We start from the raw sequence: 26,680 nt of genomic DNA, 5'->3' as shown, positions 1-26,680 counted from the left end.
TAGATTTCGGCTCCCGCAGGGGAATGGGCGTGCCTATGGAGAGGGAGGATGATTGACGGCCGGCCCTGGCACGTCACTCTCCCCGAAGACAGCCGGAGTAGGTCTCGGCTCTTCACGGCGCCTGCGCACAGGCTATGCGCACGCGTCGTGAAGACCAAGCCTATTTCGGCTATTTCCGGAGAAGCGTGACGCGCCAGAGCCGGCCGTCAATCATCCTCCGTCTCCATAGGCACGCCCATTCCCCGGTATCTTCGATGGACGACTACAAGGTGAGTACGGGGGTAAAAAATGCGGGACAGGCATACTGTAGCTCGCGCTACAATGCCTGATTTTAATGTAAAAGAAAAAAAATATTTTTTTTTTTGGTCGATAGGGTGAACCCCCGCTTTAACTTTGCATGCTCTCCGCGCGCCCCCTGCAGGGCGTGCGTGCTGTGATCACTGAGTCACGGGTGATCACAGATCCGAGTCCCAGCCCCTTCCCACGTAATCAGCTGTCAGCCAATGACAGTGTAATGGGAGTCACTTTAGGGGCACAGGGTGAATGAGAACCCCACTATGGTCTGTGCTAGTCACATTTAATGCGGTCAGATATTGTATATATTGTATATATATTGTGTGTTGGCTGATGTATACTAGTAAGCTTGCTGTGATGAAAGGGGTGGGGTGTGATTGCATTCCATTGTCTATTGTGGTAATTAAGGGCCAGATCCACAAAAGGGATACGACGGCGTATCTACTGATACGCCGTCGTATCCCTGTTTCTATCTTTGGAACTGATCCACAGAATCAGTTTCCAATAGATAGACAGAAGATCCGACATGTGTAAGGGACTTACACTGCCGGATCTTAGGATGCAGTACCGCATCCGCCGCTGGGGGCATTTCGAGTCGAAATGCCGCGTCGGGTATGCAAATTAGCACTTACGGAGATCCACAAAGCTTTTCAGCTTCGTTTTTTTCTCCGTAAGTATCGTAAAATTAGGGCTGCTTTTACAAGGCCTAAACTGTTTAGGCCTTGTAAAAGTAGACCCTTCTATCCCGCGTCGCCGTCTTTTTTTTTTCAAATTTTTTTTTCCCGCCGGAACTCGTATTTTTTTTTTTACGCCCGTCGCGATTCTCAAAACCCGGCGCAACGTAAAACCGTGCTAAGCACGTCGGGAAAATGACGTCGTGAGCATGCGCAGTACGGCCGGCGCGGGAGCGCGCCTAATTTAAATGGGACTCGCCCCATTTGAATAGGAACGCCTTGCGCCGGCCGGATTTAAGTTACACAGCCGAAAATTTCTAGGTAAGTGCTTTGTGGATCCGGCACTTACAGTAGGTGTTTGTGATATTGTGTTTTTAGCACGACAGCATCGCGCTGATTCTCGGCGACATGGTGCCGAGATCTCGCCGACATCTCGCACTCACTGGAATAGTGACAGCACATTCCAACGTGCGCGTCATAGAAGCGACGGGAGATCCGACTTGGATTCCCGCCAATTCTACACGTGTGCGGCGTTTGTTATGAATCCTGAGGGGGAAGTCCCCGCCGGATTTTAAATAGAAATTCGGCATGGGTTCCCCCCTCAGGAGCATACCGGGCCCTTAGGTCTGTTATGGGTTGTAAGGAGAGCCCCCCTACGCCGAAAAAACAGCGTAGGGGTCCCCCTACAATCCATACCAGACCCATATCCAAAGCACGCTACCCGGCCGGTCAGGAAAGGAGTGGGGATGAGCGAGCGCCCCCCCCCCTCCTGAGCCGTACCAGGCTGCATGCCCTCAACATGGGGGGGTTGGGTGCTCTGGGGCAGGGGGGCGCACTGCGGGGCCCCCCCACCCCAGAGCACCCTGTCCCCATGTTGATGAGGACAGGGCCCCTTCCCGACAACCCTGGCCGTTGGTTGTCGGGGTATGCGGGCGGGAGGCTTATCGGAATGTGGGAGCCCCCTTTAATAAGGGGGCCCCCAGATACCGGCCCCCCACCCTAAGTGAATGGATATGGGGTAAATCGTACCCCTACCCATTCACCTGGAGGAAAAGTGGTAAAAACACAAATAAAAAACACAGGGTATTAAAATATTTTATTAGTCTGCTCCGGAGGCTCCCCCTGTCTTCTTTAGCTCTTTTACCAGGGGGAGCTTCTTCTTCCGATTTCCGGGGGTCTTCTCCTGCTCTCTGGGGTCTTCCCCGCTCTTCTGTGACGTCTTCTCCGCTCCGGGGGGTCTTCTTCTATGTTCGCCGCTCTCCTCTCTTGTGTCGGCGCACCCCGGTTCTTCCTCCCGCTGTCCGGTGCCTTCTCCTTCTTCCGCTGTTCTGTGACGTCTTCTCCTCTTCTTCCGCTGTTCTGTGACGTCTTCTACTTCTCCCTTCAGGCCGCTGTGCTGTGACGTCTTCTCTTCTTCTCTTCTCCCGATGCTGACACGTCGCCTCTTCCCGCTGCAATGGCGGGTGCGTGGCTTGCATCGGATTTATATAGGCCTCACAGTCCCATCATGCTCCGGTAGGTACCACGTGGGTAGGTATCACATGGGTAGGTACCAGAGCATGATGGGACTGTGAGGCCTATATAAATCCGATGCAAGCCACGCACCCGCCATTGCAGCGAGAAGAGGCGACGTGTCAGCATCGGGAGAAGAGAAGAAGAGAAGACGTCACAGCACAGCGGCCTGAAGGGAGAAGTAGAAGACGTCACAGAACAGCGGAAGAAGAGGAGAAGACGTCACAGAACAGCGGAAGAAGGAGAAAGCACCGGACAGCGGGAGGAAGAACCGGGGTGTGCCGAGTCAAGAGCGGCGAACATAGAAGAAGACCCCCCGGAGCGGAGAAGACGTCACAGAAGAGCGGTGAAGACCCCGGAGAGCAGGAAAAGACCCCCGGAAATCGGAAGAAGAAGCTCCCCCTGGTAAAAGAGCTAAAGAAGACAGGGGGAGCCTCCGGAGCAGACTAATAAAATATTTTAATACCCTGTGTTTTTTATTTGTGTTTTTACCACTTTTCCTCCAGGTGAATGGGTAGGGGTACGATGTACCCCATATCCATTCACTTAGGGTGGGGGGCCGGTATCTGGGGGCCCCCTTATTAAAGGGGGCTCCCAGATTCCGATAAGCCTCCCGCCCGCATACCCCGACAACCAACGGCCAGGGTTGTCGGGAAGGGGCCCTGTCCTCATCAACATGGGGACAGGGTGCTCTGGGGTGGGGGGGCCCCGCAGTGCGCCCCCCTGCCCCAGAGCACCCAACCCCCCCATGTTGAGGGCATGCAGCGCGGTACGGCTCAGGAGGGGGGGGGGCGCTCGCTCGTCCCCACTCCTTTCCTGACCGGCCGGGTAGCGTGCTTTGGATACGGGTCTGGTATGGATTGTAGGGGGACCCCCTACGCCGTTTTTTTCGGCGTAGGGGGCTCTCCTTACAACCCATAACAGACCTAAGGGCCCGGTATGCTCCTGAGGGGGGAACCCATGCCGAATTTTTATTTAAAATCCGGCGGGGACTTCCCCCTCAGGATTCATAACAAACGCCGCACACGTGTAGAATTGGCGGGAATCCAAGTCGGATCTCCCGTCGCTTCTATGACGGCTCTGTCTCCATCGCGGCAAGCCAGCTCGGCGCTGGCTCCCGCGATGGGGCTCGTAGGTGCTCAATCTCGCCGAGAAAGGGAGCGAGATTGACACAATATCGCGTGCACCTACTGTAGGTAGAAATTTTCCGGACGTGTAACTTAAATGGCAATATTTTAGTTACGTGACAAAGTATATACAACGTGTTTAAATATTAAATTAAACCGTAAATTATATATAAACAGCGCTCATGTGTGTATGAGCCACACAGTGAATAAATAAACACAATATAATAATGTAAAAGTCCAAATGATTCAAACCCGTGATTGAAAGTGTTCATAGGCAAAATAAAAGTTCATGGAAAAGTAATAGGAGGTAAAACTTCTTTCTCTCTTTCAAGGTGTAAGGTCTTTAAAGTAAATTAATTCAAAAAATTCTTCCACCACACCTGATGTGAGATAAAGTGATTCCTTCACCAATAAAAATGGACACTCACCAGAACGAACAGCCTAACACTCTCGTGCTTCGGCACAATAGCGTGTAATAATTGGTTCAAACCATAGGGCGAGCTTTCATTCTCAATCAAGTAGTGAATAAGATCCTCATAAATAATGAAGAAAGTATAACATAGTGTGATAACGTAAAACCAGTTTAATAACACACCACATAAAACTCTGCAAATTATGCACTCACACAATGCCAAAAAGGTAAAAACTGTTCTAAAAACAGCAGCTGTGATTCTCTTTGATTGTTTAGTCCTAAGCGCAGAGGTGTGTGTCATTAGGGCCCGTTTATTTTGATCACACATTTTTTTCCAATATTTAAGTTACGGCGGCTGGCTGTGGATCTGGCCCTAAGTCTGCTATGTGGATTGGAGCTTGGTAGACAGTCAGGATACCTATTATGGGATGTTTAAGTGTCTTGCTGTGAGGAAAAGAGGGGGAATCACTCCAGCAACCCCCCCCCCCCCCTGCTAAGACTGTTTACTGAAGGAGAAGTTTGAACACACCTGACCTGTATCACCATTGTCATTGGACAATTTAACCCACCCTGTTTCCCAAGGGTGGGAGGGATGTATTTTGAAGAGAAATGTGTTACCATGTGCAGATAATAAAGATTCATTCCCGGTTTTAAACCTCAAACAGAGCTGTGTGTCTCGTTTCTGGGGGAATTCTTATGGGTCATGTTCGTTTGCCTGATTGTGGAGTGCCTATAAGCTGTCTTGGATGGGATGGAAGGTCGTAAACGGTGGTGACCGTTACAATTGGTGGCTAGCAGCGGGATAATTCCATCACTTAAAGGACAGCTACAAGGACTACTGGAGAACCGTGGCAGACCAGCCAGCAACCATAAGAAGATGGACGTGATCACAGAACTGGTACAAATGGATGGAGCGGAAAGACCCAACTTAACGGAAAGGCCCAGCGTTACAGACAGGACCCCGGAGGAGGCAAGCTTTGATCGGGCTGTTAAACTAAGACTGGCACACTATGGTCCTAACCCTCCACCAGAGATCATAGACCGGGTTATAGCTGCTGTGGACACAAATTGGCTACGGCAAAGACGTTCTGCAGCAGCAGAAGTCACAGCAGCACCAACTGAAAGGAGAAAGATACATTTTGCTGCTTTTAAGAACTTCATTGAAACTGAAGGGGAGATTGATGGGTATCTTGCTGACTGAGCGGCAATGTGCCCTACACCGGGTGCCCACAGAGGAATGGGTTACCATTTTGTCTGGGAAATTGTCCGGCCGGGCCATTGAAGCGTTCAGGGCCATCCCAGACAAGGATATTATGAACTATGGACTGGTAAAAGAAGCACTTTTGGCCAGGTATGCCGTCACACCGGAGGCATACCGGAGGCGGTTCCGAGAGACGAGCAAGCAGACTGGAGACTCATATACCGAGTGGGCATGCCGCCTACACCGCACAGCATCCCACTGGGTCGATGGATGCCAAGCAATGTAAAGTGTTCCTGCTGGAGCACTTCTTTGACAAACTGTCCCGGGAAGTCAGAGAATGGGTCCGGGACAGAAACCCTTTCTCCTTGTCTGAAGCAGCTCGCCTGGCGGACGAATACACAGACGCCCGCAAACTGGATAACTCTGTGGTCAAGACCACAGCTCGGGTGGATTATCGATCAGCGGCACCCCCGCCGGCTATTGCCTACAAACCCCAGTCGGACCGTCCTACAACACCACCTCCAGCGGCCACTTATCCTCAGAAGCCTTGGTTCAACTCCCAGGATTACTCACAGTCCATCAGGTGTTTTGGGTGTAAACAGCTAGGACACAGAAAGCTAGACTGTCCATTGAATCCACCCAGGCAGTCACAGTCATGGAGACAGCCAGAAAGGGGGAACCCCCGCACATCCATGCCTGCGGCCCACTGCGTTGAGGAGAAAGAACATTGGGGCGTTCTGCACGAGGCAGATCTGATACAAGCAGCTAACCAGGACAACAGGCAGCAACACAGGCAGACTGTCTGGGTCAATGGAAAGGTAGCCAATGGACTACGCGATTCTGGGGCCACGATGACCCTGCTACAGAAGAAACTCATCCCAGAGAGCCAGCACACCGGAGACACCGTAGCCGTAAGAGTAGCGGGAGGCACCGTCTTCCGGCTACCCGTTGCCCGGGTTCACCTGGATTGGGGGGTTGGTTCGGGACATGTGAATGTGGGGGTGATGAAGGATTTTCCAGCAGATGTACTACTGGGGAATGATTTGGCCCCCCTTGTTTCTGCGTACGCCCCGATGTGCCCCGCTGAAGCCCACACAGTGACTACCTGTGCCCAGACCCGCTTTGCTGGAACCAACTCGCTTGCTGCTGAGACCCGGGTAAGACTACCTTCCCCGACATGTACTGTAGATCCGGCACAATATCACAGTCTAAATTGGGAATGTGACAAGTTGGCCAGTGAAAAATCAGAGATGCAACGACACTATGTCATGTATTATGAGATGTCCCGTGGCTTGAACATTGAAATGCACAAACAGGCGGAAATTGTCAAAAGATTAAATGGGATTTGCATCCAGGTGGTGCCTTATCTGTCCCAAGAGCATCAGCAACAGGTTTTGGGAGCCATTGAGAGAGCAAAGCAAGTGACTGTTCCAGAGGTTAACTCCATTATTCACCTTCACCATCAGCTACCGACCTGGTAAGCCAAATGGCAATGCCGATGGGTTATCCCGGCAAACAGACGTCATCCCGGCCTCCTAGTTACAGACATCCCCAAGTTGACCCGAAAAGGATCAAGCCTGGTCTGCCGGAGTGTTCCACAAGGAGGGAGCCATGTAATGGGAGTCACTTTAGGGGCACAGGGTGAATGAGAACCCCACTATGGTCTGTGCTAGTCACATTTAATGCGGTCAGATATTGTATATATATATTGTGTGTTGGCTGATGTATACTAGTAAGCTTGCTGTGATGAAAGGGGTGGGGTGTGATTGCATTCCATTGTCTATTGTGGTAATTAAGTCTGCTATGTGGATTGGAGCTTGGTAGACAGTCTGGATTCCTATTATGGGATGTTTAAGTGTCTTGCTGTCAGGAAAGGGGGGGAATCACTCCAGCAACCCCCCCCCCCCCCTGCTAAGACTGTTTACTGAAGGAAAAGTTTGAACACACCTGATCTGTATCACCATTGTCATTGGACAATTTAACCCACCCTGTTTCCCAAGGGTGGGAGGGATGTATTTTGAAGAGAAATGTGTTACCATGTGCAGATAATAAAGATTCATTCCCTGTTTTAAGCCTCAAACAGAGCTGTGTGTCTCGTTTCTGGGGGAATTCTTATGGGTCATGTTCGTTTGCCTGATTGTGGAGTGTCTATAAGCTGTCTTGGATGGGATGGAAGGTTGTAAACCGTGGTGACCGTTACAGACAGCTTATCACGTAATGTAAACAAAGCGTGAGGAGAAAAAAAAGCTGATCACCAACTTTTGTGTAAGGGACATTGGTCCCCAGTGGAAGAGGCACATCCGCCTCATCAGTGCCCACCAGTACCGCCTGCAAGTGCCCCATGCCAGTGCCCACAGTGACCACCAGTGCCACCTATCAGTGCCTACGAGTGCCACCTATCAATGCCCACCAGTGGTGTCAATCAGTGCCATCTAGCAGTTCTGCCTATTAGTCCCACCTACCAGTGCTGATCAGTGCCAATCACTGCCACCTTTCAGTGTCTCCTATCAGTGCCAATTCTCAGTGCCACCTATAAATGCCCTTCAGTGCCACCTATCAGTGCCATTGTTCAGTGTCACCTCTCAGTGCCCACCAATGGACGCCTCTCAGTGCCCACCAGTGCAGCCCAGTGTAGCCTTTTGGTGCCCATCTGTGTAGCCTCATCAGCGTACATCAATGAGGGAGAAAAATAACCCATTTGCAAAATTTTATAACAAAATATAAAACAGTTTTGTATTTTTTTGAATCAGTCTTTTTCAACAAAAAATAAAAACCGCAGAGGTGATCAAATACCACCAAAAGAAAGCTCATTTGTGGGAACAAAATAATAAAAATGTCATTTGGGTACAGTGTTGTATGACCGCGCAATTGTGATTCAAAGAGTGAGAGCGCTGAAAGCTGAAAATTGGTCTGGGCAGGAGGGGGGTTTAAGTGCCCAGTAAGCAAGTGGTTAAACTCTTTGCAAATGTATATATATATATATATATATAAATAAAAAAAAAAAGAACATGTACATAAGTATTCACAGCCTTTGCTCAATACTTTGTTGGTGCACCTTTGGCACAGATTACAGCCTCATCAAGTATTTTTGAGTATGATGCTACAAGCTAGGACCTCTCAAGCTTCATCAGGTTGCGTAGGGAGCATCGGTGCACAGCCATTTTCAGATCTCTCCAGAGATGTTCAATCAGGCAGTGTTAATTTTGACAGCAAACTTCGATTTAGTTTAAGTCTTAGTCTTGGAACTAAAATGGCATTTTAGTTTTAGTCCCATTTTAGTCTTCTGCAAGTGTTTTAGTTGTACAGTATTAATTTGTCTAAATCTCAAGTACATTTTAGTCGGCTAAAATCGAATGGGTTTAGTTACATTGTAATGCATTATTTTAGCATTTCTCTACAATTTCCAAACTCCTTATATACTCCTGGAGTGAAAAATCTAATAAGTTGATATGTATGGTATTAAGGTTTGAACGTGACAAAGATTTATTAAATTATATAAGGTCTTTAAGGCAAACCATGTTTCGTTACAAGAATATTGCTTATTTGACAGAAGGGTAACGTTAAAATAAAAACTGTGTGTGATGATGCCACCATACAGTGCACATTTACACAAACTATATAATGTTTTGTGGGGGGTGTTTTTTTTTTAAATCTTCAGGCCTAAATTGATTAAGCATGGGTGCAAAAACAGCTCTGACAGCAAAAGGGTTAATCCTGTACAGATCAGACCTCAGACAGTTTGCTGCTCTCCCGTAGTGGACAAGCTGTGAAGCCCATTGACAAGAAGCAGGTCTTCTACAGTGGGCCTCATATATTAGTATGATGTGTGAGTGTGTAGCAGTGTTTGAGAGGGTTAACTACACAGCCAAGCCCCCACCATCCTAATAGAAAATCACCCTTAATGGTGAAGATAACACACATTGATAGTCTAACCTTTCTGTGGACAGCCTCCTATCTACAAATGCCAGGCTCTGTCCAGAGGAAGCAGGAGCTCAGTGGAAACAAAGTTCTGAGGGTAATAGTCCCTGCTTCACATTTTAGCTTTCGTTTGATAACAAAACTGATCGATTTCCATCATAGTTTTCATCAGAGAACGAAAAGGTGGTGTGCTTTTCATTTTGTCACAGAAAAAATGCAGCTGGCCAAAATGATGATGAAAACGTTTGTTGACGAAATAACACTGCAATCAGCTTTTAGTATGGGCCACTCAAGGAACTGTCACAGAGTTGTCCCGTTGCCACTCCTTTGTTATCTTGGCAGTGTGCTTACAGTTGTTGTCCTGTTAGAAAATGAACCTTTGCCCCAGTCGGAGGTCCAGAGCGCTCTGGAGCAGGTTTCATCTCCCAGTTCCTGCCGCTGAAAAAACATCCCCACAGCATGATGCTGCCACCAGCATGCTTCATTGTAGGGATGGTATTGGCAAGGTGATGAGCAGTGCCTGGTTTCCTACAGATATGACGCTTGCCATTCAGGCCAAAGAGTTCAATCTTTCTTTCATCAGAACAGAGAATTTTGTTTCTCATGGTCTGAGAGTCCTTCAGGTGCCTTTTGGCAAAATCCACACAGGCTGTCCTGTGCCTTTTACTGAGGAGTGGCTTCTGTCTGGCCACTCTACCATACAGGCCCTGATTGGTGGAGTGCTGCAGGGATGGTTGTTCTTCTGGAAGGTTCTCCTCTCGTCACAGAGAAACACTGGAGCTCTGTCAGAGTGACCATCGGGTTCTTGGTCACCTCCCTGATTAAGGCCCTTCTCCTCGATCGCTCAGTTTGGCCAGGCAAAAAAGCTCTAAGAAAAGTCCTGGTGGTTCCAAACTTTTTAGATTTACGGATGGTGGAAGCCACTGCTCATTGGGACCTTCAATGCTGCAGAAATGTTTCTGTACCCTTCCCCAGATCTGTGCCTTGATACAATCCTGTCTCGGAGGTCTACAGACAATTCCTTGGACTTCATGGCTTGGTCTGTGCTTTGACAGTCACTGTTAACTGTGGAACCTTACATGCCTTTCCAAATCATGTCCAATCAACTGAATTTACCACAGGTGAATGCCAAGCAAGTTGTAGAAACATCTCAATCATGATCAGTGAAAACAGAATGCACATGAGCTAAATTTTGAGTGTCATGGCAAAGGCCGTGAATACTTTGGAATACGGTTGTAACATAACAAAATGTGGAAAAAGTGAAACGCTGTGAATACTTTCCAGATGCACTGTACCCACTGAATGTAGGAATGTACCTACCCACTTGCTTGCTGCCAAGATGGACTAGGGACTCTGGGATTTGTGGTGTTTATAGAGCAGAGCATATGACTTCAAATATTGTGCACTCTCAAATGAGAGTTTTGTGAGCTCACGGGGCACGTTAAAAGGAGGCAGTTCTTTTTTAAGCTCATCCACTTAGTTACCACTTATGATAACTGGTCTACATTACTGTGTTCTCTTTAGTAATTGCCAGTTGTCACAAGTGTAAGAATGTTTTTTCATGGTGATAATGTTTGGCCAATAAAGGATGCATGGCAATTTAAACTTTGAAAAAAAATAAAATTCTAAGCTAGCTGTCCTCTCTTTTTCATTCCTACAGCAGAGAAAAAAATCTAAACTATGGATATATACAGTATGTGCACTGGTGCATATCCTTGGTAAACACTGCATTAGGAATATCACTAATTTGTATAATATGTTTTGATTAGGGGTTATAAACAAACAATGTAAAGACATTATACTAAGTAAATTAGGAAAGTAGCTTTTGGCATCTGCGCATATCTGTGTTAGAATTTATGAATGGATTCTGAAACATAGAAAGGACAGTGCCATGCAAATGGGAGTAAACTGGTTAGTGTGTACTAGAGATGAGCGAATAAATGTCTCAAGTTAAACATTTGTGTTTAGATCAGGCTCATTCATGGCCATAGGATATTCTCTAATAATTCCCAACACAATGGTGTTGTTTTTCTGGTGTAACCCCACTTCCTCTCAATTAGAACAGCCCATAGGACAGGAGGAAAATTGGCTTCAAGTCTTGTAGATATAGCATGCATATCTTCTTCTATATTGACAAGAGCTCATAAACCTGTCAGTATTGGGCAATTGCTTAAAGTGGGGGCTTGGACAAGGCCAAAACATTAGCCTGGTAAAAACAGGTAACACGAAATGTGGCACAGGAGCAGAAATATGAGGAAGAGCATTATATGCAACTATCTCATTAATTACATAATTTGAATGGCAATCTAATGCTCCAGTTACTCTGAGATTTGAGTAATGACGTTGAAAAGTTCTGCAACTTCAACCACAGAGAAGGTTAATTCAATGAAGCTCCTGGATCATATGTATATGAATAAAATGATCAATGTAAATGTTATTTAAATAAGCCAATTCTTTCACCAATGAACGTGTGTGAGTTTTTTTTATTTAACTTTTCATCAGACCATAGGTCACCAGCTCACAAAGTAGTATTCTGCACTAATTAGGCAGGAGGTTGCGACACCAGTAGTACAGAACTACTCGAAACCTGTCTGGACTAGGCTGGTGTTATCAGACTCATTTTTCTGGAGCCAAAATTTTTACAGGACCACACTTGATTCTTAGGGGCATACTAACTAATACTACTAATTGGGATGTTACTTGACACAAAGTAAAATAAAATCGAATCCTAAAAATAGAGTAAACTAATCTAACTGGAGGAGAAAAATAATGCATGTATTCAATGTCTATTCTTGGCACACCTCAGTGCCGGCCCAGCCAATTAAGCAGGTCGAGGACCCAGAATCCAGGAGAAAATGTCAGATCCAGAGAATGAGCATATGGATATTGCATTGCTGGAGAGGTGGTGAGCGTTAAAGGGTTTGGCTCTGCTTTAATTCCTGCATCCATTCACAATTATTTTTACAGCAGGCTGGCAAGTTTAAGTACCAGCATTCCTAAATGACTTTTTAGGTTGCACCAGTGGTGTCTTATTTAAAAAAAATATATATATTTTTTTTTTTGAAAAATGCTTTGAAGTGCTTAGTAGAGTTATGGATTGCAGAGTGGACTCTTGATAATAATTCGCTCATCTTTAGTGAATACAAAGCATATCAGGTGAAAAAAGGGCAGGATTTTTCTTAATGTATCGTTAGAGGCTTCTAATCTGTATAAGTTTGTGCAAGCTGACATTAACCAGCTTGAGAGACTAAGATGATAGCAAATGGTTTTGGCACATTCAAGCAAAACAAACAAAGAATGATATGAACAGGTTTATTTAACTATGTTTTAGAAACAAGAAAGTGACTCTTTACAGGCAGATGCATAACATGGACATTACAAACATTAACATAATGTGAAAAAGGACCAACCCTCCTTTCAAGCATCGTCAAAGGGCATCACTGGTCTGACACAACGCATGAAAATAATATGCAGTAGAGGACAAGTAGGGCACATTATAGTTTATCTTGTGTTTGTGTAATGTCCTCAGTTATTATGTCATCTAAGGTTGTTCCTTGCAGATTTTGTTTTTCAGTTAATCCGGACACAATGTTGCCCCTCAGACACGTAGAAAGAAGTTTGGAGTCTAACTGTGGTCCACGAGCCTGAACAATCTCTGGCTGACAGTTCTGTATGTCCAATTTATTGTGAAGCAAAATAAGCCTTCAATTGTCCCTTACTTGATCTCAGCAGGTCAAACTCCCTGTCCAGCAGCTCTTCCTCTGTTAATTTGGAGAAGTTGTCATCCCCAAAAGGATTCCAGCCAGACATATCAGGAGGGTTGTTGGTATTCTGTTTCGGTAAACTGGATACAGGCTCTGTCTCTGGGACACCCAAAGATCTGTAGAAAGAATAACGTTTAATAACTTAACAATAAGCAACAATATACTAGGCACTCAAAACATGAAGGACTGCAGCAACATACTGAACATTTTTTGCTTTGATAATTCTGATCTCCTTTGTGTTGTAACATGGAAAAGGCTTACCCTCTTACAGCACCAGTTTTACTAGAACACAGGGCAGAAATTGCAGGACTTGGGTACCTTTACTGATCTGATACATGTGTGCCAAGTTCCAGGTCCAGGGGACCTTTGACAGGCCGTTCCCGAGAAATGACCGTTTAACATGGGAGTCTATGGAAGGGGTGCCCGGCTTTGAAAAACTTTGCACACTTGTAGGTAGAGGAAGAGTGGGATTACATTTGTGCCAAGTTTGGGGTCCAGGGGACCTACGGCTGGCCGGTACCAGATCCCCAAATTCGGGAGATCAGGTGCAAAAAAAATGACTCGAGTATAAGCCGAGGGGGGCATTTTCAGCACAAAAAAATGTGCAGAAAAACTCGGCTTATAATCGAGTGTATACAGTAAGTGAAAAATTGGATTTTTGGTTAATCAATAAAATCCTTTTCTTGGAATACAAAGGACACAGGGAGCCTTCCTTTTCTAATTGAGGTGGTTATGCTGCATATAGACATAATCCATCCACGCTAGGCAAGGCTTCAGTTTATGTAGCAGGACATAAACCACAAAGGCAGAGGGGTGGGTTTCCTGTTCTCTATGATGTACTTCAAGAAAAGGATATTACAGGTAAACCAAAATCCAAAATATTACAGCACACTGGGTATTTTCATCTCTATTATATATTTATTTATTTACTATTATTACTTAATCACCAAAACAATTGAATATGAGGGGAGGATTAAAGCGTTTGTAAAGGAATTATTTTTTTCTTTTAAATAACAAACATGTTATACATACCTGCTCTGTATAGGTAAAAACCTTCAGCCTTTAAAACTACTTTAACATGACAACAAGCCAACAGGCCCCAAACAACCAAACCAGAACAGATTAGAACCTTGCGCACCAGCCTGCAAAATTTGCCTACCAAAGGTGGCACCTTTAGCAGGTTGAACATCCACTTGGTAAACTTCATAAAAGTATAAATCGTAGACCAAGAAGCACCTTTACAAACTTTAGCTACTGAAGCCTGATGACGAATAGCTCAGAAAGCACAGAGGCTCCTGGTAGAATGAGCTGTAACTGTAGGAATTTTTTTTTTTCAGAATTTAAGCTTGAGAAATAAGTCAACAGATCCATCGAGAGATGGTAAATTTGGAAGCTGCGAAGCTGCAGGACCCTTCCTTGGGCCTTAGGCTGGGTTCACACTACTACACTACTTTCATCCTACTTTGCTCTGCTACATTGGTCCTACATTTATCCTACATTGGTCCTACATCCATCCTACTTTCATGAACAGGATACTACTTTGGTCCGACTTCAATGATATTCAATGGGCCTGAAGTAGGATCAATGTAGGACCAAAAGTAGTACAGGGAGCATTTTCAAAGTTGGACCGACTTGTGTAGGACGCTACAAGACCCTCTCATAGGGAAACATTGAACACAGAGCAAAGTAGGATGAAAGTAGTGTAGTAGTGTGAACCCAGCCTTAAGGAAGCACAAAGAGGGATATTGAGCTGAAAAATTGCAGCAGTCGATTTCAGGTAGCACCTGATAGCAGGAAACACATTCAAGGTGTAAAGGTCCTCATCCTCTGTCTTCTGAGGTTTAGGATGAAAAGACGGCAAGACAATGTCCTGGTTGCTATGGGAAAAAAACAACCCACCTTGAGTAAAAAGGACAACTGAGACTGTAAAATCTTTTTTACATGGTGGAGCACCAGCAATGGTTTCCTACAGGAAAGAGCATCCCATTCCAAAACGCTCCGATACTTAATAATGGCAACCAGAAAAATAACCTTCCAAGTCAGGAGGACCAAAGTAATATCCCAGATAGGTTAAAATGGGGATTTCGGCAACACAGAAAGTTGAGGTCCCATAGCGTCAACAGAGTCCTAACTGGTGGAACAATACATGCGACTCCTCGCCCAAAGGCACACACCAAGGAATATAAAAGAAATTAGTATTTTAAAAAAGAAGGACTGCCAAGATCAAAATCTGACCCTTGATCGTACTCAAGGCCAGTCACAGATCCACTCAGACTGGAGAAATGCCAGGATGTGACCCATGACATACTTGCAAGGGTGAAATACCCTAGCCACACACCAAGCAAAAAAAGATTTTCAAGTTCTGTTGTAAATCTTCCTTGAAGTCGCCTTTCTAGTCTTCAACAGAGTAAAAATTACTAATGCAATCTTTACTTACCTAAACATTCAATAAAACGTAATGTTAAAAAAAGAAAATCTGTGTGCTCCTGTCCCATGCCAGCAAAACATTCTGTTGGAGAGGCCTAGAATAAAACTGGGCAAAGGACCCTGCCTCGAAGGAGTGCCATCTTTCTCAGAACTCTCATGCAAAGGCAAATTGAGGGATATGAATGTCCTCAGAGCAGGAGATTTGTCTGGAGAAAAAAAGCATTCTTGTCTAGACCATATTCAGGGTCAAGCATAATTATTCCAATCACTGGGTCGGGAATAAAGCAGACTTGTGTAAATTCAGAAATTCTCAAACCTCTCCAAAGTGTGAACTGTGACAGATACCTTGATCTTCAGTAGCAAAGTGGAATGCTCCCTCAAAATGAAGTAGTTGAGACACCCTAAAACCAGGATTCCCCAGAAACGTGGGAACATTAGAACAGGAGCCAGGATCTTGGTGAAAACACTGGGAGCTGTGTACAGGCTGAAAGACAGGGCCACAATGTGATGTTCCTCCACTGCAAACCGCTGAAACCTTTGGTGACATGGAAAGATCGGAAGGGCAAATAAGCATCATTGATATCCACTGAGGCCAGGAAATATCCCTGCTGGAGAGAACACACCACTAAGCACACAGACTCCACCCTCCCTGCTGGAGAGAGGTCACCACTAACCACACCAACTTCACCTGGAACTTCACTCCTAAAACATATGTTTCTTTATGAGATAGGTGGAGGGTGTCAGAAACGCTTTAAACATACTAAAAACCAAAAGGATATAAAGTGCATGGGGGGCTCCGCCCAGGTTCTTCCCTACCTGAAGAAGGTACAGTATATTTAATCCCTCATCCCCTACATCCTCTCCACTCTGCCATTGATGAGACATGGCCTGCTGACACATATGTATAAAGGGACCCTTGCTGGAAACAGTGAGTCAAGTCAGTGGAGAGGCAACACATTGTTAATCAACACCAGTATGCTTTTTACTCCTGGAGATTTCCTATTAAATCTGCCAGTGTCCTCACCCCCACAAGGAAGAGTTCTGTGGCCTTTCAATATTTGCTGCGATATGTAGCCCCACAACAAAATGCTCTGCTGTGACCTGTTGTCTCACAATGGCAAATGGTCTGCTGCGACCTGTAGCAGGGGGCAGAATAAACTCTCTGCCTCCTGCATTTGGTGCCCAGAGCTTCTCAAAAATCCTTTTCCTGTCCTGCCCAGGGTTTGGTAACCATAGACCATAAATTACCATAAAGCACTCACCAGTTTTTGCAGGACCCCCCTAGTGGGTCCAACCTTCACCAAATGCAGCAGGCAATGCCACAAGGGCCTTCAGGGACTCGACTTCCCAGCTGGGGGTCAACCTGTAAAGGATTCTACCACTCCAAAGGCAATATATCATTGCAACCAGCAACGTCACAGGCTATGCCCACGAGTCCAAAGCAGGAGCCGGTTACCAATCCTCTGAGTCTTGCTTAATGGGAAGAGGTTATGTCTAGGAGGGGACTATTTTGCCAGTGTCCAGTCACCTGAAGATGACAACATAACCCTACAATAATGGAGATGAAGAAACCCTGTGTTGTGGCATGTATGATAAAGAAAGATATGTACGCTTGTTCACAGCAAAGCTCCTTAAAAAGTAAATCGGTAGCGAGTTTACACAGGTTAAATGGTTAGCCACCTCTGGGTACCGGCACTCTGAATTCCCTGACAGCTGTAAATATTGGGGTTCTTGGATATAGAAAAATACTGAGAAATTCTTGTTGGCAATGGCTTTGACAGAGCCCCTTCTTGAAACTTACTACTCACCAGATGGTGATAAGTGTCCTTACTAATATTGAAGCATGGGAGAAGAGAGGGGGTGAGCATAGCAATCAACTACAGAACATGGTTTATATTTGCATAAGATAGCCCCCCGGAATTCAGGGCTCCTCATGTGCTCTGCAAATAGATGAATCAAGCATACTGATGTCTTCTATGCAGCATCAGCAGCAGTTTAACATGTGTAGTCTGGCAAGTCTGAAATAATGTATAAAATATGCATGACAAGACCTGCCACTACTCATCCTGCTACTTTTGTGCTTTAAAGCACAGTGAATTTGTCTGCTGAATAGAGTAATAGAAGGGCTTGCTACCCATCAAAATGCTGCTCCAGTCTCCCTCTATAGTAGGTCACAAAACCAAAAGTTGAGAGCTCATGAACTCTGCTGCCAAGCTAAACTCTTGTCATCCTTTCTAAACATATATGTCACTTGACCCACCACCTGAACCTATTTTGTACAGTTTCTGAATATTTGGTGTTTTTCACAAAAATTATTATTATTATAAATAATCGTAATTGTTTAGAGGTATGAATACCATACAGATATGTATTCCACAGATTCTTAGCTACTTACATGCTGGTGTTACTTCTCACAATTCCCACATGTTCAGGTTGGGAGGTGGAAACTAAGGCTGGTGTGAATTCCTGAGGAGATGTCAGATACTGAGGAGGGTGAGGTTGCTGCTGTAGTAAAGCCTGTTGTTGCTGTTGCTGCTGCTGCTGCTGCAGCAGTTGTTGTTGTTGCAGTAACTGGGCCTGTTGGTAGTGGTGAACCTGAAAAAAATTGGAGATTGGAAAACTAAAGATCAGCTGTATATACAGCATGTGGCTATATGTCATACATTTGAGGTTACAACAACAACTGTGGCCACAGAAAAACTCCTCTCATTGCCACATGTGTGCTTGTGGCAGTTTCTCTGTGAATATGTTTACCATCTTCAATAAGCAGCAATAAAGTAAAACAGGGAATGTCGCCCGACATAGGAGTCTAATCGTCTAGGTCAGTGGTCTCCAAACTGTGGCCCCTTTGCTTTCCTTTATCTGACCCATGAATTATTATTCCTGCCATTGACACCAACGATGGGGCATAATTCCTTACACTGGCACCAACTATTTCTCCCCCTAATACCAAAGATTAGGCATTGTTTACTCCCACTGGCCACAGTCTGGCCCCCCTAAAGTCTGAAGGACAGTAAAGTGGCCCTTTCTTTAGAAAGGTTGGAGACCCCTGGTTTAGGTGTTTGACTATGAAAGTTCTATTTAGGCTGAGTGTCTGAAAGTTTTAACAGATTTTAGAAATATAGCCAGCTACAATTATAATAAAGAGATCTGTTACAGTATATAAAGCATTGAGAACAACTCCTATTTATAATTAAAAGATAAGTATGGACTTCCAAAATAACAAACATTTATACTCACCTAAGTGGATGCAGCATCAAACTAATGCTGCATCTGTCACCTGCCAGCTCATCAGTAAGAACTGATTGATCTAACACTGCCGATTCTTCAGTTCTCCCCTCCACTCTGAGCAGAGCCATGACTGACAGTCCCCAGCTCTCTGTTCTGCCTCTCCAGGGCTCACTGGAGTACTGGATTAGGTAGGGAGCCGGTGCAGCTCGCCCAGGCTCTCAGAAGTTCGCTGAGAGGCTGAGCCAGGTGCTGGTCCAGGCATCTGGGTGAATCACGACCATATGGCCGGGATCTTTCCAGAGCCTTGATCGGCTGAATGATGTCAGCCAACAGCGGATTTTAGCCTGCTGTCTGCTGAAAACAGGTCACATGAGTGCAGAACAAACTGCACTCCTGTGAGAGAGAAGTTTAGCCAAAATAGCTTTGGCTATACTGCTCCTTTATGTAAATATGTGGTTTTAATGTATTAATACACACTAAAAATGTTTTTTATATTAAAATTATCTCTTTTACAAATATATCCAAGAAACATCAAAACACTATAGTTCAACGTTAAGCTGTATTTCCACTTTTGAAGTCAAATTTGAGAAAACCTCACAAAATGTTTTTCTGTTCCCCTTCACATAACATATTTAAATTACATAATATAATATAATATAATATAATATAATATATATATATATATATATATATATATATATATATATATATATATATATATATATATATATATATATATATATATATATATATATATATATATATATATATATATATATATATATAGCCAGATTCACGTAGCCCGGGCGCAACGTAACTTAAACGATTTAAGTTACACCGCCGCAAATTTTCCAAGTTACTGCCCGATCCACAAAGCACTTACCTTTAAATTTGCGGCGGTGTATCCTAAATCCGTCCGGCGCAAGGCGGGCCAATTCAAATAGGACGAGTCCCATTTAAATTAGGCGCGCTCCCGCGCCGGATGTACTGCGCATGCTCCCGACGCAAATTTCCCAACGTGCTTTGCGCGAAGTTACGATGCGCCGAGGTTTTGTGAATCGCGACTGGTAAAAAAGAGTTGCGCCGGGAAATTTTTTTTTTTAAAAAAAAATTGAAAGCGACGCGGGAAAGACGGGTATACTTTTACATGGTGTACTAATTTTACACTTTGTAAAAGCAGCCCTATCCTTGCGACGGCAAACTAACACTTGCCGACGGGAAAAAGTTTTGTGGATCGCCGTAAGTGCTAATTTGCATACCCGACGCTGGTTTACGACGAGAACTCCCCCCAGCGGCGGCCGCGGTATTGCATCCTAAGATCCGACAGTGTAAAACAATTACACCTGTTGGATCTTAGGGATATCTATGCGTAACTGATTCTATGAATCAGCCGCATAGATAGAAACAGGGATACGACGGCGTATCAGCAGATACGCCTGCGTATCCCTTTTGTGAATCTGGCCCATATTTCTTAACTTCTAGATGTTTTTTAGGGGAAGATGTCATGGCTAACTGTAACCACTTCTGAACAAGTTCAGTGTGGTCTGTCCCAACAGAAAAGTTTAGGACAAGCTCCACTACCTAAAATTAACAGGCATAACATACAACAATGACGGAAAGCTTCTAAATCTCAGGGCAGTGTTCAAACCGAGTTAACAACTTCTAATGAAAACTTGCTAGCACTATAGAGACCGGGCTGTTTATGACAAACATAGCTCCCCAGTCCCCTCCCTGAACAAAGAGAACTAGGTAGTATTTTTCAGTGCTGAAATTTCCAGAAAAGAGCATCTGAAAAGGTAAGCTTCAATTTAATTTTTTTTTTTAAGTTGTGCTATTTGAATGGCACAACATAACAAATACAAAGTATGTGTAATCGCAATATGGCTGCAAAAGTGGGAATACACTTTAAGTACACTAATGAAAGTGTTCAGTTATGTCTGTGCGGTAGCTATGCCACGTACAAATCTCTTTTTTTGTATAAATTGGGGTCTACAGCTGTAAGCAATTTCTTTTTTAACAGCAAATTTACTTAAACCCCCACCTGGGGTAAGTAAACAGTTATGAAAATCATGCAGCTTCATTCACACTTTATATAAATTTACACTGGAACACAGCTGTACCCTGTTATAACCTAGCGTTACCAAATCCACTTTAAGATTTAAAGCTTTAGTAAACAGACCTCTTCAGCATAGTCAATGTTGATTAAGAGAGTGAAGTTCATCTTCACTCTCTTAATCAACATTGACTATTTGAAATCCGTATGTTGCTCCCATTAGTAATTAGATGTGAAAGTACAGTATATCATTTTTACTTGTTTTAACCTTGTTTTTCATTTTTTTCAGTTACATCCTGGTTTCCAGCCCTAGGAAAATCTCATGCACCCCAACAGTCTTCAGGATGGGAGGAGGTTTTTAGGTAAACACTTTGTTGTTTACTCCTAAAGCGCAGGGTTGTACTATCAATAGAGGGCCACCAATCAGTACTATTTTTTAGGTAAACACACCCTCCTGCTTGCAAAGGCAGATGGATTCCAGGAAGTAAATGCTACATGAATCATCTGCCCTTACTCAAGATGGCCACTAACAGAAATCCTAGGGGGTGTTTTTCAAAGTGATCTCTAAGACATGGATGGGAGAGTTTTCTTTGAATATTAAAAATTAACTAAATAGCATTTCTGGTTTGTGATGCTAGGATGCAGTTTAATGCCACAGTTTGATAAATCTAAAAATCCTCCCTTGCGGTGGGGCTGCGCCCACACTGCAGGGGTTAACTGCCTATTTCTGTCTGGGGGACTGGGCAAAGCAGTTTTACTTACCTGATCCTACGCTCCTGCAGGCTCCCTGACATGGCTAAACCAGTTCCTAAAGCATCTTCTTCCCTGCGCTCCTGCGGTCTAAGGTTTCCTGACATCATCAAGACCTACACAGGCACAATAGCACTGCATTGGACGTGAGGATGCTGAGGAGCAGTCCACTGGAGCAAGAACCCTCTGCCAGTGGAGCAGAGGATTAGATTTACACAATGTAAACAACGCTGTAAAGGCACAAGATTCTGTAGATATTAACTTACGTTAGATATACATGTCAATGGTAACATGGCCAAAATTAAGTAAAGGTTCTCTTACCATGGCTGCATATTGAGGAGGAAGGTGTTGTTGCTGGTAAAGAGACTGCATTAGATATTGTTGCTGAAGAATTTGGTGCTGAAATGCTTGTTGATACTACACAGACAGAATACAATTTTTAGTCAAGTTTGCATAATCACACATTAAACAAATGTTATTCAAGACTAATACCATATAAACGTCTTACTTTTTTTTCTCTGGGCATTACCTTTTACCCCTCAAAACATATTGTCCACCTCTGTATAGATGCTAAAAAAATAGTTTTTTCTAGGACTCTGCTGAAGAGGTCTGTTTACCTGAGGCTGCAGGGCAGCACACCTTCCACAGACCATACTAGGTGCTTTTCTTATAACTACTGGCAATACAGTAGGAAGAGTGAAAACCCTACTGTACTTCTAACAGAGCTGACATGTCCAATGAGGAGATCTTGCCAATAGCAACTCACAGATATCTAAGCGAGTAGCGAATTCAGTTGGTGAGCACGGTTCTATTAACGAACAAACATTTGTAGGTGGACTAGTAGATCTTGTCCCAACATCACTCAATAAGTTGCTGCACAATGGCGAGTAGGAGGACACACAATTCTGACAGGCACACATAGCAGGTGCAAGAGAAGGTGAAGATCAACAAAGAAGCTCAATGGTGCTGGACTCCGGAGCTTTTTTTTACAAACACGTCTCCCCCCATTCAATAAGAAGTTAATAGTACATAATACATTTTTGAAAACATAATTTTTTTTCACCCTAATCAGCCATTTCAGCTCAGAGATGTCCAGACAAACTAACGAGTTTGTTACAGAAAAAATCACGAGCATACTATTAAAAGAGTTGTAAAGGCAGAAGGTTTTTTATCTTAATGCATCCTATGCATTAACATAAAAAAACCTTCTGTGCGTAGCAGCCCCCCCCAGCACCTCCCATTAACCTACTTGAGCTCATTCTATCTCCAGCGGTGTCCACGATCCCCTCAGTCATCCAGTACACTCCTCCTGATTGGCCAAGACAGAGCAGCGGTGCTATCGGCTCTCGCGGCCGTCAATCAAAGTCAGTCAGCCAATCAGGGGAGAGAGTGGGCAGGGCCAGGTTGGGCTACGTGTCTGGATGGATACACAGCACCTCTGACTCAGCTTGGGTGACCCCTGTACCAAAGAGGTGAAACCCAATATAGGAAAGAAAGCTAGGGATAGCATCAAACCCTTTTAAAACATTTCTCAAATGTATTAAAAATGTATTAAAATCATGATATTTCTAGATTGTGAGCTCTAACGAGCAGGGCCCTCTGATCATTCCTGTATTAAATTGTATTGTAACTATAATGTCTTCCCTGATGTTGTAAAGCGCTGCGTAAACTGTTGGCGCTATATAAATCCTGTATAATAATAATAATAATGATACACTCTCATTTGAGTGTCTCCCCGATACAGATTTACAAGCAAAAAATCATGTATGGGTCAGCTCTGAAAACAAACACCCGAACTAGAGTGATGGCGACACCTCCATACACTGGGGGCAATAAGGGTTCAAGAAGGATAGTATTAGAATTTAGCACAGTATTTATATATATTTTTTGACCACTAATTTTGCACACACCCGTGTACAGTACTGTCACTTTTATATTTTTGCTTAAGTTGAGGTCCCTCAATTGGATAGCAGCAGTATGGGTTAAGAGTATCCTTACCTTGTTGGTGCGGTCACCTTCACTATCTTTCAGTGGTGTAACATACCCAAGGGTATAAAGATATACGTAATCAGCCTTAACAACAACAAGGCTCCACATCTCGAATGGGAACCCACTTGGTCCTGCCAGAGGAGTGCAGGGGACATACACAAGGATTATCAGAGACACTAAAAGGGGTACACTTGCTCCATACTGGCAACAATCAAACAGATTGTGCAGATAATGTCCGGATCCAAAACAGCAGATCCAGGGTCACGGTCAGCTTCAGAGTGAAGGTCCAGCTCCATAAACATTCTTTGTTGATCTCTGCCTTACAATACACTTTGGAAAGATCTGAGAAGCTTCACACCCACCCACCCAAGTTTACAGCAGTAATGCCATAAGCAAAGTAAATTACACAAGAGATGACTACCTGCTTCATGTAGGCTTCCTGGATCAGCTGTTGTTGCTGTAACTGATGAAGCTGCTGTAGTCTCCAGTCACCTGGCTGCAGTTGCTGTAAAACTCTGTGCTGCTGTGGGGGCTGCTGGTCCTGAGCCATAATTGCTTCATGTAAATTACCAGGTCTTGCTGATGTGTCTATGGATGCTGAAAAGGAAGACAATACCTTAAAAAAAAGTATTCATACCCCTTGAAGTTTTCCACATTTTGTCATGTTACAACCAAAAATACCAATAAAATAAATGTTATGTGATAAACCAAACACAAAGTGGCACATCATTGTGAAGTGGAAGGAAAATTATAAATGTTTTTCAAAAGTTAAAATAAACAACAAATAAAATATCTGAAAAGTGCAGTGTGCATTTGTACTCCGCCCCAGGTCATTACTTTGTCGGCTTTCGATACAATTACAGCTGCAAATATTTTTGGGTATGTCTCCACCAGCTTTGCACATCTAGGAGAGTGACATTTTTGTCCATTCTTCTTTGCAAAATAGGTCAAGCTCTGAGAGATTAGATGGAGAGCATCTGTGAACAGCAATTTTCAAGTCTTGCCACAGATTCTCAATTGGATTTAGGTCTGGCCTTTGACAGGGCCATTCTAACACATGAATATGCTTTGATCTAAACTATTCCATTGTAGCTCTGGCTGTATGTTTAGGGTCATAGTCCTGCTGGAAGGTGAACCTCCACCCCAGACTCAAGTGTTTTGCAGACTCTAACAGGTTTTCTTCTAAGATTTCCCTGTATTTGGCTCCATCCACCTCCCCATCAACTCTGACCAGCTTCCCTGTCCCTGATGAAGAAAAGCATCCCCACAACATGCTGCCACCACCATGTTGGATGTTGTGTTCAGGGTGATGTGCAGTGTAAGTTTTTTGCCACACACATTGGGGCAGATTCTCGTACATTTGCATGGGTGCAGCGTATGTGAGATACGCTACGCCGCTGTAACTTACTTTTTAAAGCTTTGAATCCAGAAAGAATTTGCGCTGTAAGTTACGGCGGCGTAGTGTATCTCTCGCGGCGTAACGGCGCGGAATTCAAATGCGGCAAGTAGGGGGCGTGTTTCATTTAAATGAAGCGCGTCCCCGCGTCAAACAAACTGCGCATGCGCCGTCCCTAAATTTCCCGCCGTGCATTGCGCTAAATGACGTCGCAAGGACGTCATTGGTTTGACGTAGACGTAAATTACGTCCAGCCCCATTCACGGACGACTTACGCAAACTAAAAAAAAATTAAAATTTGACGCGGGAACGACGGCCATACTTAACATTGCGTACGCCACCAGATAGCAGCTTTAACTATACGCCAAAAAAAAGCCGAACGGAAACGACGTAAAGGAATGTGACGGCCGCTTGTACGTTCGTGGATTGTCTGAAATAGCTAATTTGCATACTCGACGCGGAATACGACGGGAACGCCACCCAGCGGACGCCGAAGAATTGCATCTAAGATCCGAAGGCGTACGAAGACGTACGCCTGTCGGATCTAACCCAGATGCCGTCGTATCTTGTTTTGAGGATTCAAAACAAAGATACGACGCGGGAAATTTGAAAGTACACCGGCGTATCACTAGATACGCCGGCGTACTTTCTTTGTGGATCTGCCCCATAGCGTTTTGCTTTTAGGCCAAAAAGTACATTTTGGTCTCGTCTGATCAGAGCACCACATGGCTTTTCACAAACTGCAAACGGGACTTCTTATGGCTTTCTTTCAACAATGGCTTTCTTCTTGCCACTCTTCCAGTGGATCTCCCACCTGAGTTGTGGATCTCTGCAGCTCCTCCAGAGTTACCATGGGCCTCTTGGCTACTTCTATGATTAATACTCTCCTTGCCTGGCCTGTCAGTTTAGGTGGATGTCCATGTCTTGGTAGGTTTGCAGTTGAGACATACTCTTTCCATTTTCGGATGATGGATTGAACAGTGCTCCGTGAGATGTTCAAAGCTTGGGATATTTTTTTATAGCCTAACCCTGCTTTAAACTTCTCCACAACTTTATCCCTGACCTGTCTGGCGTGTTCCTTGGCCTTCATGATGCTGTTTATTCACTAAGGTCCTCCTCTTAAAAAAAAAAAAAACTTCTGAGGGCTTCACAGAACAGCTGTATTTATACTGAGATTAAATCACACACAAGTGGACTCTATTTACTAATTAGATGACTTCTGAAGGCAATTGGTTCCACTAGATTTTAGTTAGGGGTATCAGAGTAAAGGGGGCTGAATACAAATGCACGCCACACATTTTTTAGATATTTATTTGTAAAAAAAAAAATTGAAAACCATTTATAATTTTCCTTCCACTTCACAATTATGTGCCACTTTGTGTTGGTAGATCACATAAAATCCTAATAAAATACATTTAAATACAAAATGTTGGCTTCCCAGAAGTAGGGACAAGTGGACTAGAAGCTTCCCAAACTTTCCTGTCACAGCCATTTCTCATGGAAAATTCAAAAACATCTGGGGTGCCATGGTTCGCCATCACTGGTTTAGACACTTCTAGTTGATTTCACTCCATAAGTCTAGAAGTTTGCCCCCTTTTCTACCCGTCAAAAAGTTGATTTAAACATTTCACCATGCACACAGTTATTCAGATAATTTATATGATTTAAATCAAAGAACAAAGGTAATCCCTTTCATGGTTTTATTCTTCTAAATTCTAAGCACATTCGCCAGACCATGATGCTCAGGGGAGGGCTGGCAGCCTTAGGCCTGGGGGGCAAGTTCAGTCAAGTGGCTCATAGAGTGTGGAAAAGTGATGGATCGAGAAAAACGGTCTAAGATTTTTCATGATTACAAGAGTCCGCACAGAGGCCCCCCTTACATCAGAGTCCGCACAGAGGCCCCCCTTACATCAGAGTCCGCACAGAGGCCCC

The 26,680-nt window shown here is 44.3% G+C and overlaps 1 protein-coding gene across 1 annotated transcript in view; it reads right to left on the bottom strand.

Moving 5' to 3' along the window:
• Window positions 1-26,680, bottom strand: part of BMP2K (BMP2 inducible kinase) — a 254,314-nt gene that overhangs the window by 42,288 nt on the left and 185,346 nt on the right. Inside the window, exons 11-14 of the mRNA XM_040324981.1 lie at window positions 23,774-23,949; window positions 21,685-21,780; window positions 17,725-17,924; window positions 12,858-13,018 (exon numbers count right to left, since the gene is read on the bottom strand). Coding sequence (XP_040180915.1) covers window positions 12,858-13,018; window positions 17,725-17,924; window positions 21,685-21,780; window positions 23,774-23,949 — 633 coding nt within the window. The remainder of the gene's footprint in view (window positions 1-12,857; window positions 13,019-17,724; window positions 17,925-21,684; window positions 21,781-23,773; window positions 23,950-26,680) is intronic.

The sequence above is a fragment of the Rana temporaria genome, chromosome 1, assembly GCF_905171775.1.
Source record: "Rana temporaria chromosome 1, aRanTem1.1, whole genome shotgun sequence".
Classification (NCBI taxonomy): Eukaryota; Metazoa; Chordata; class Amphibia; order Anura; family Ranidae; genus Rana; species Rana temporaria.
The sequence above is the reverse complement of the archived record's forward strand: the minus strand, read 5'-3'. Positions and strand labels throughout refer to the sequence as shown.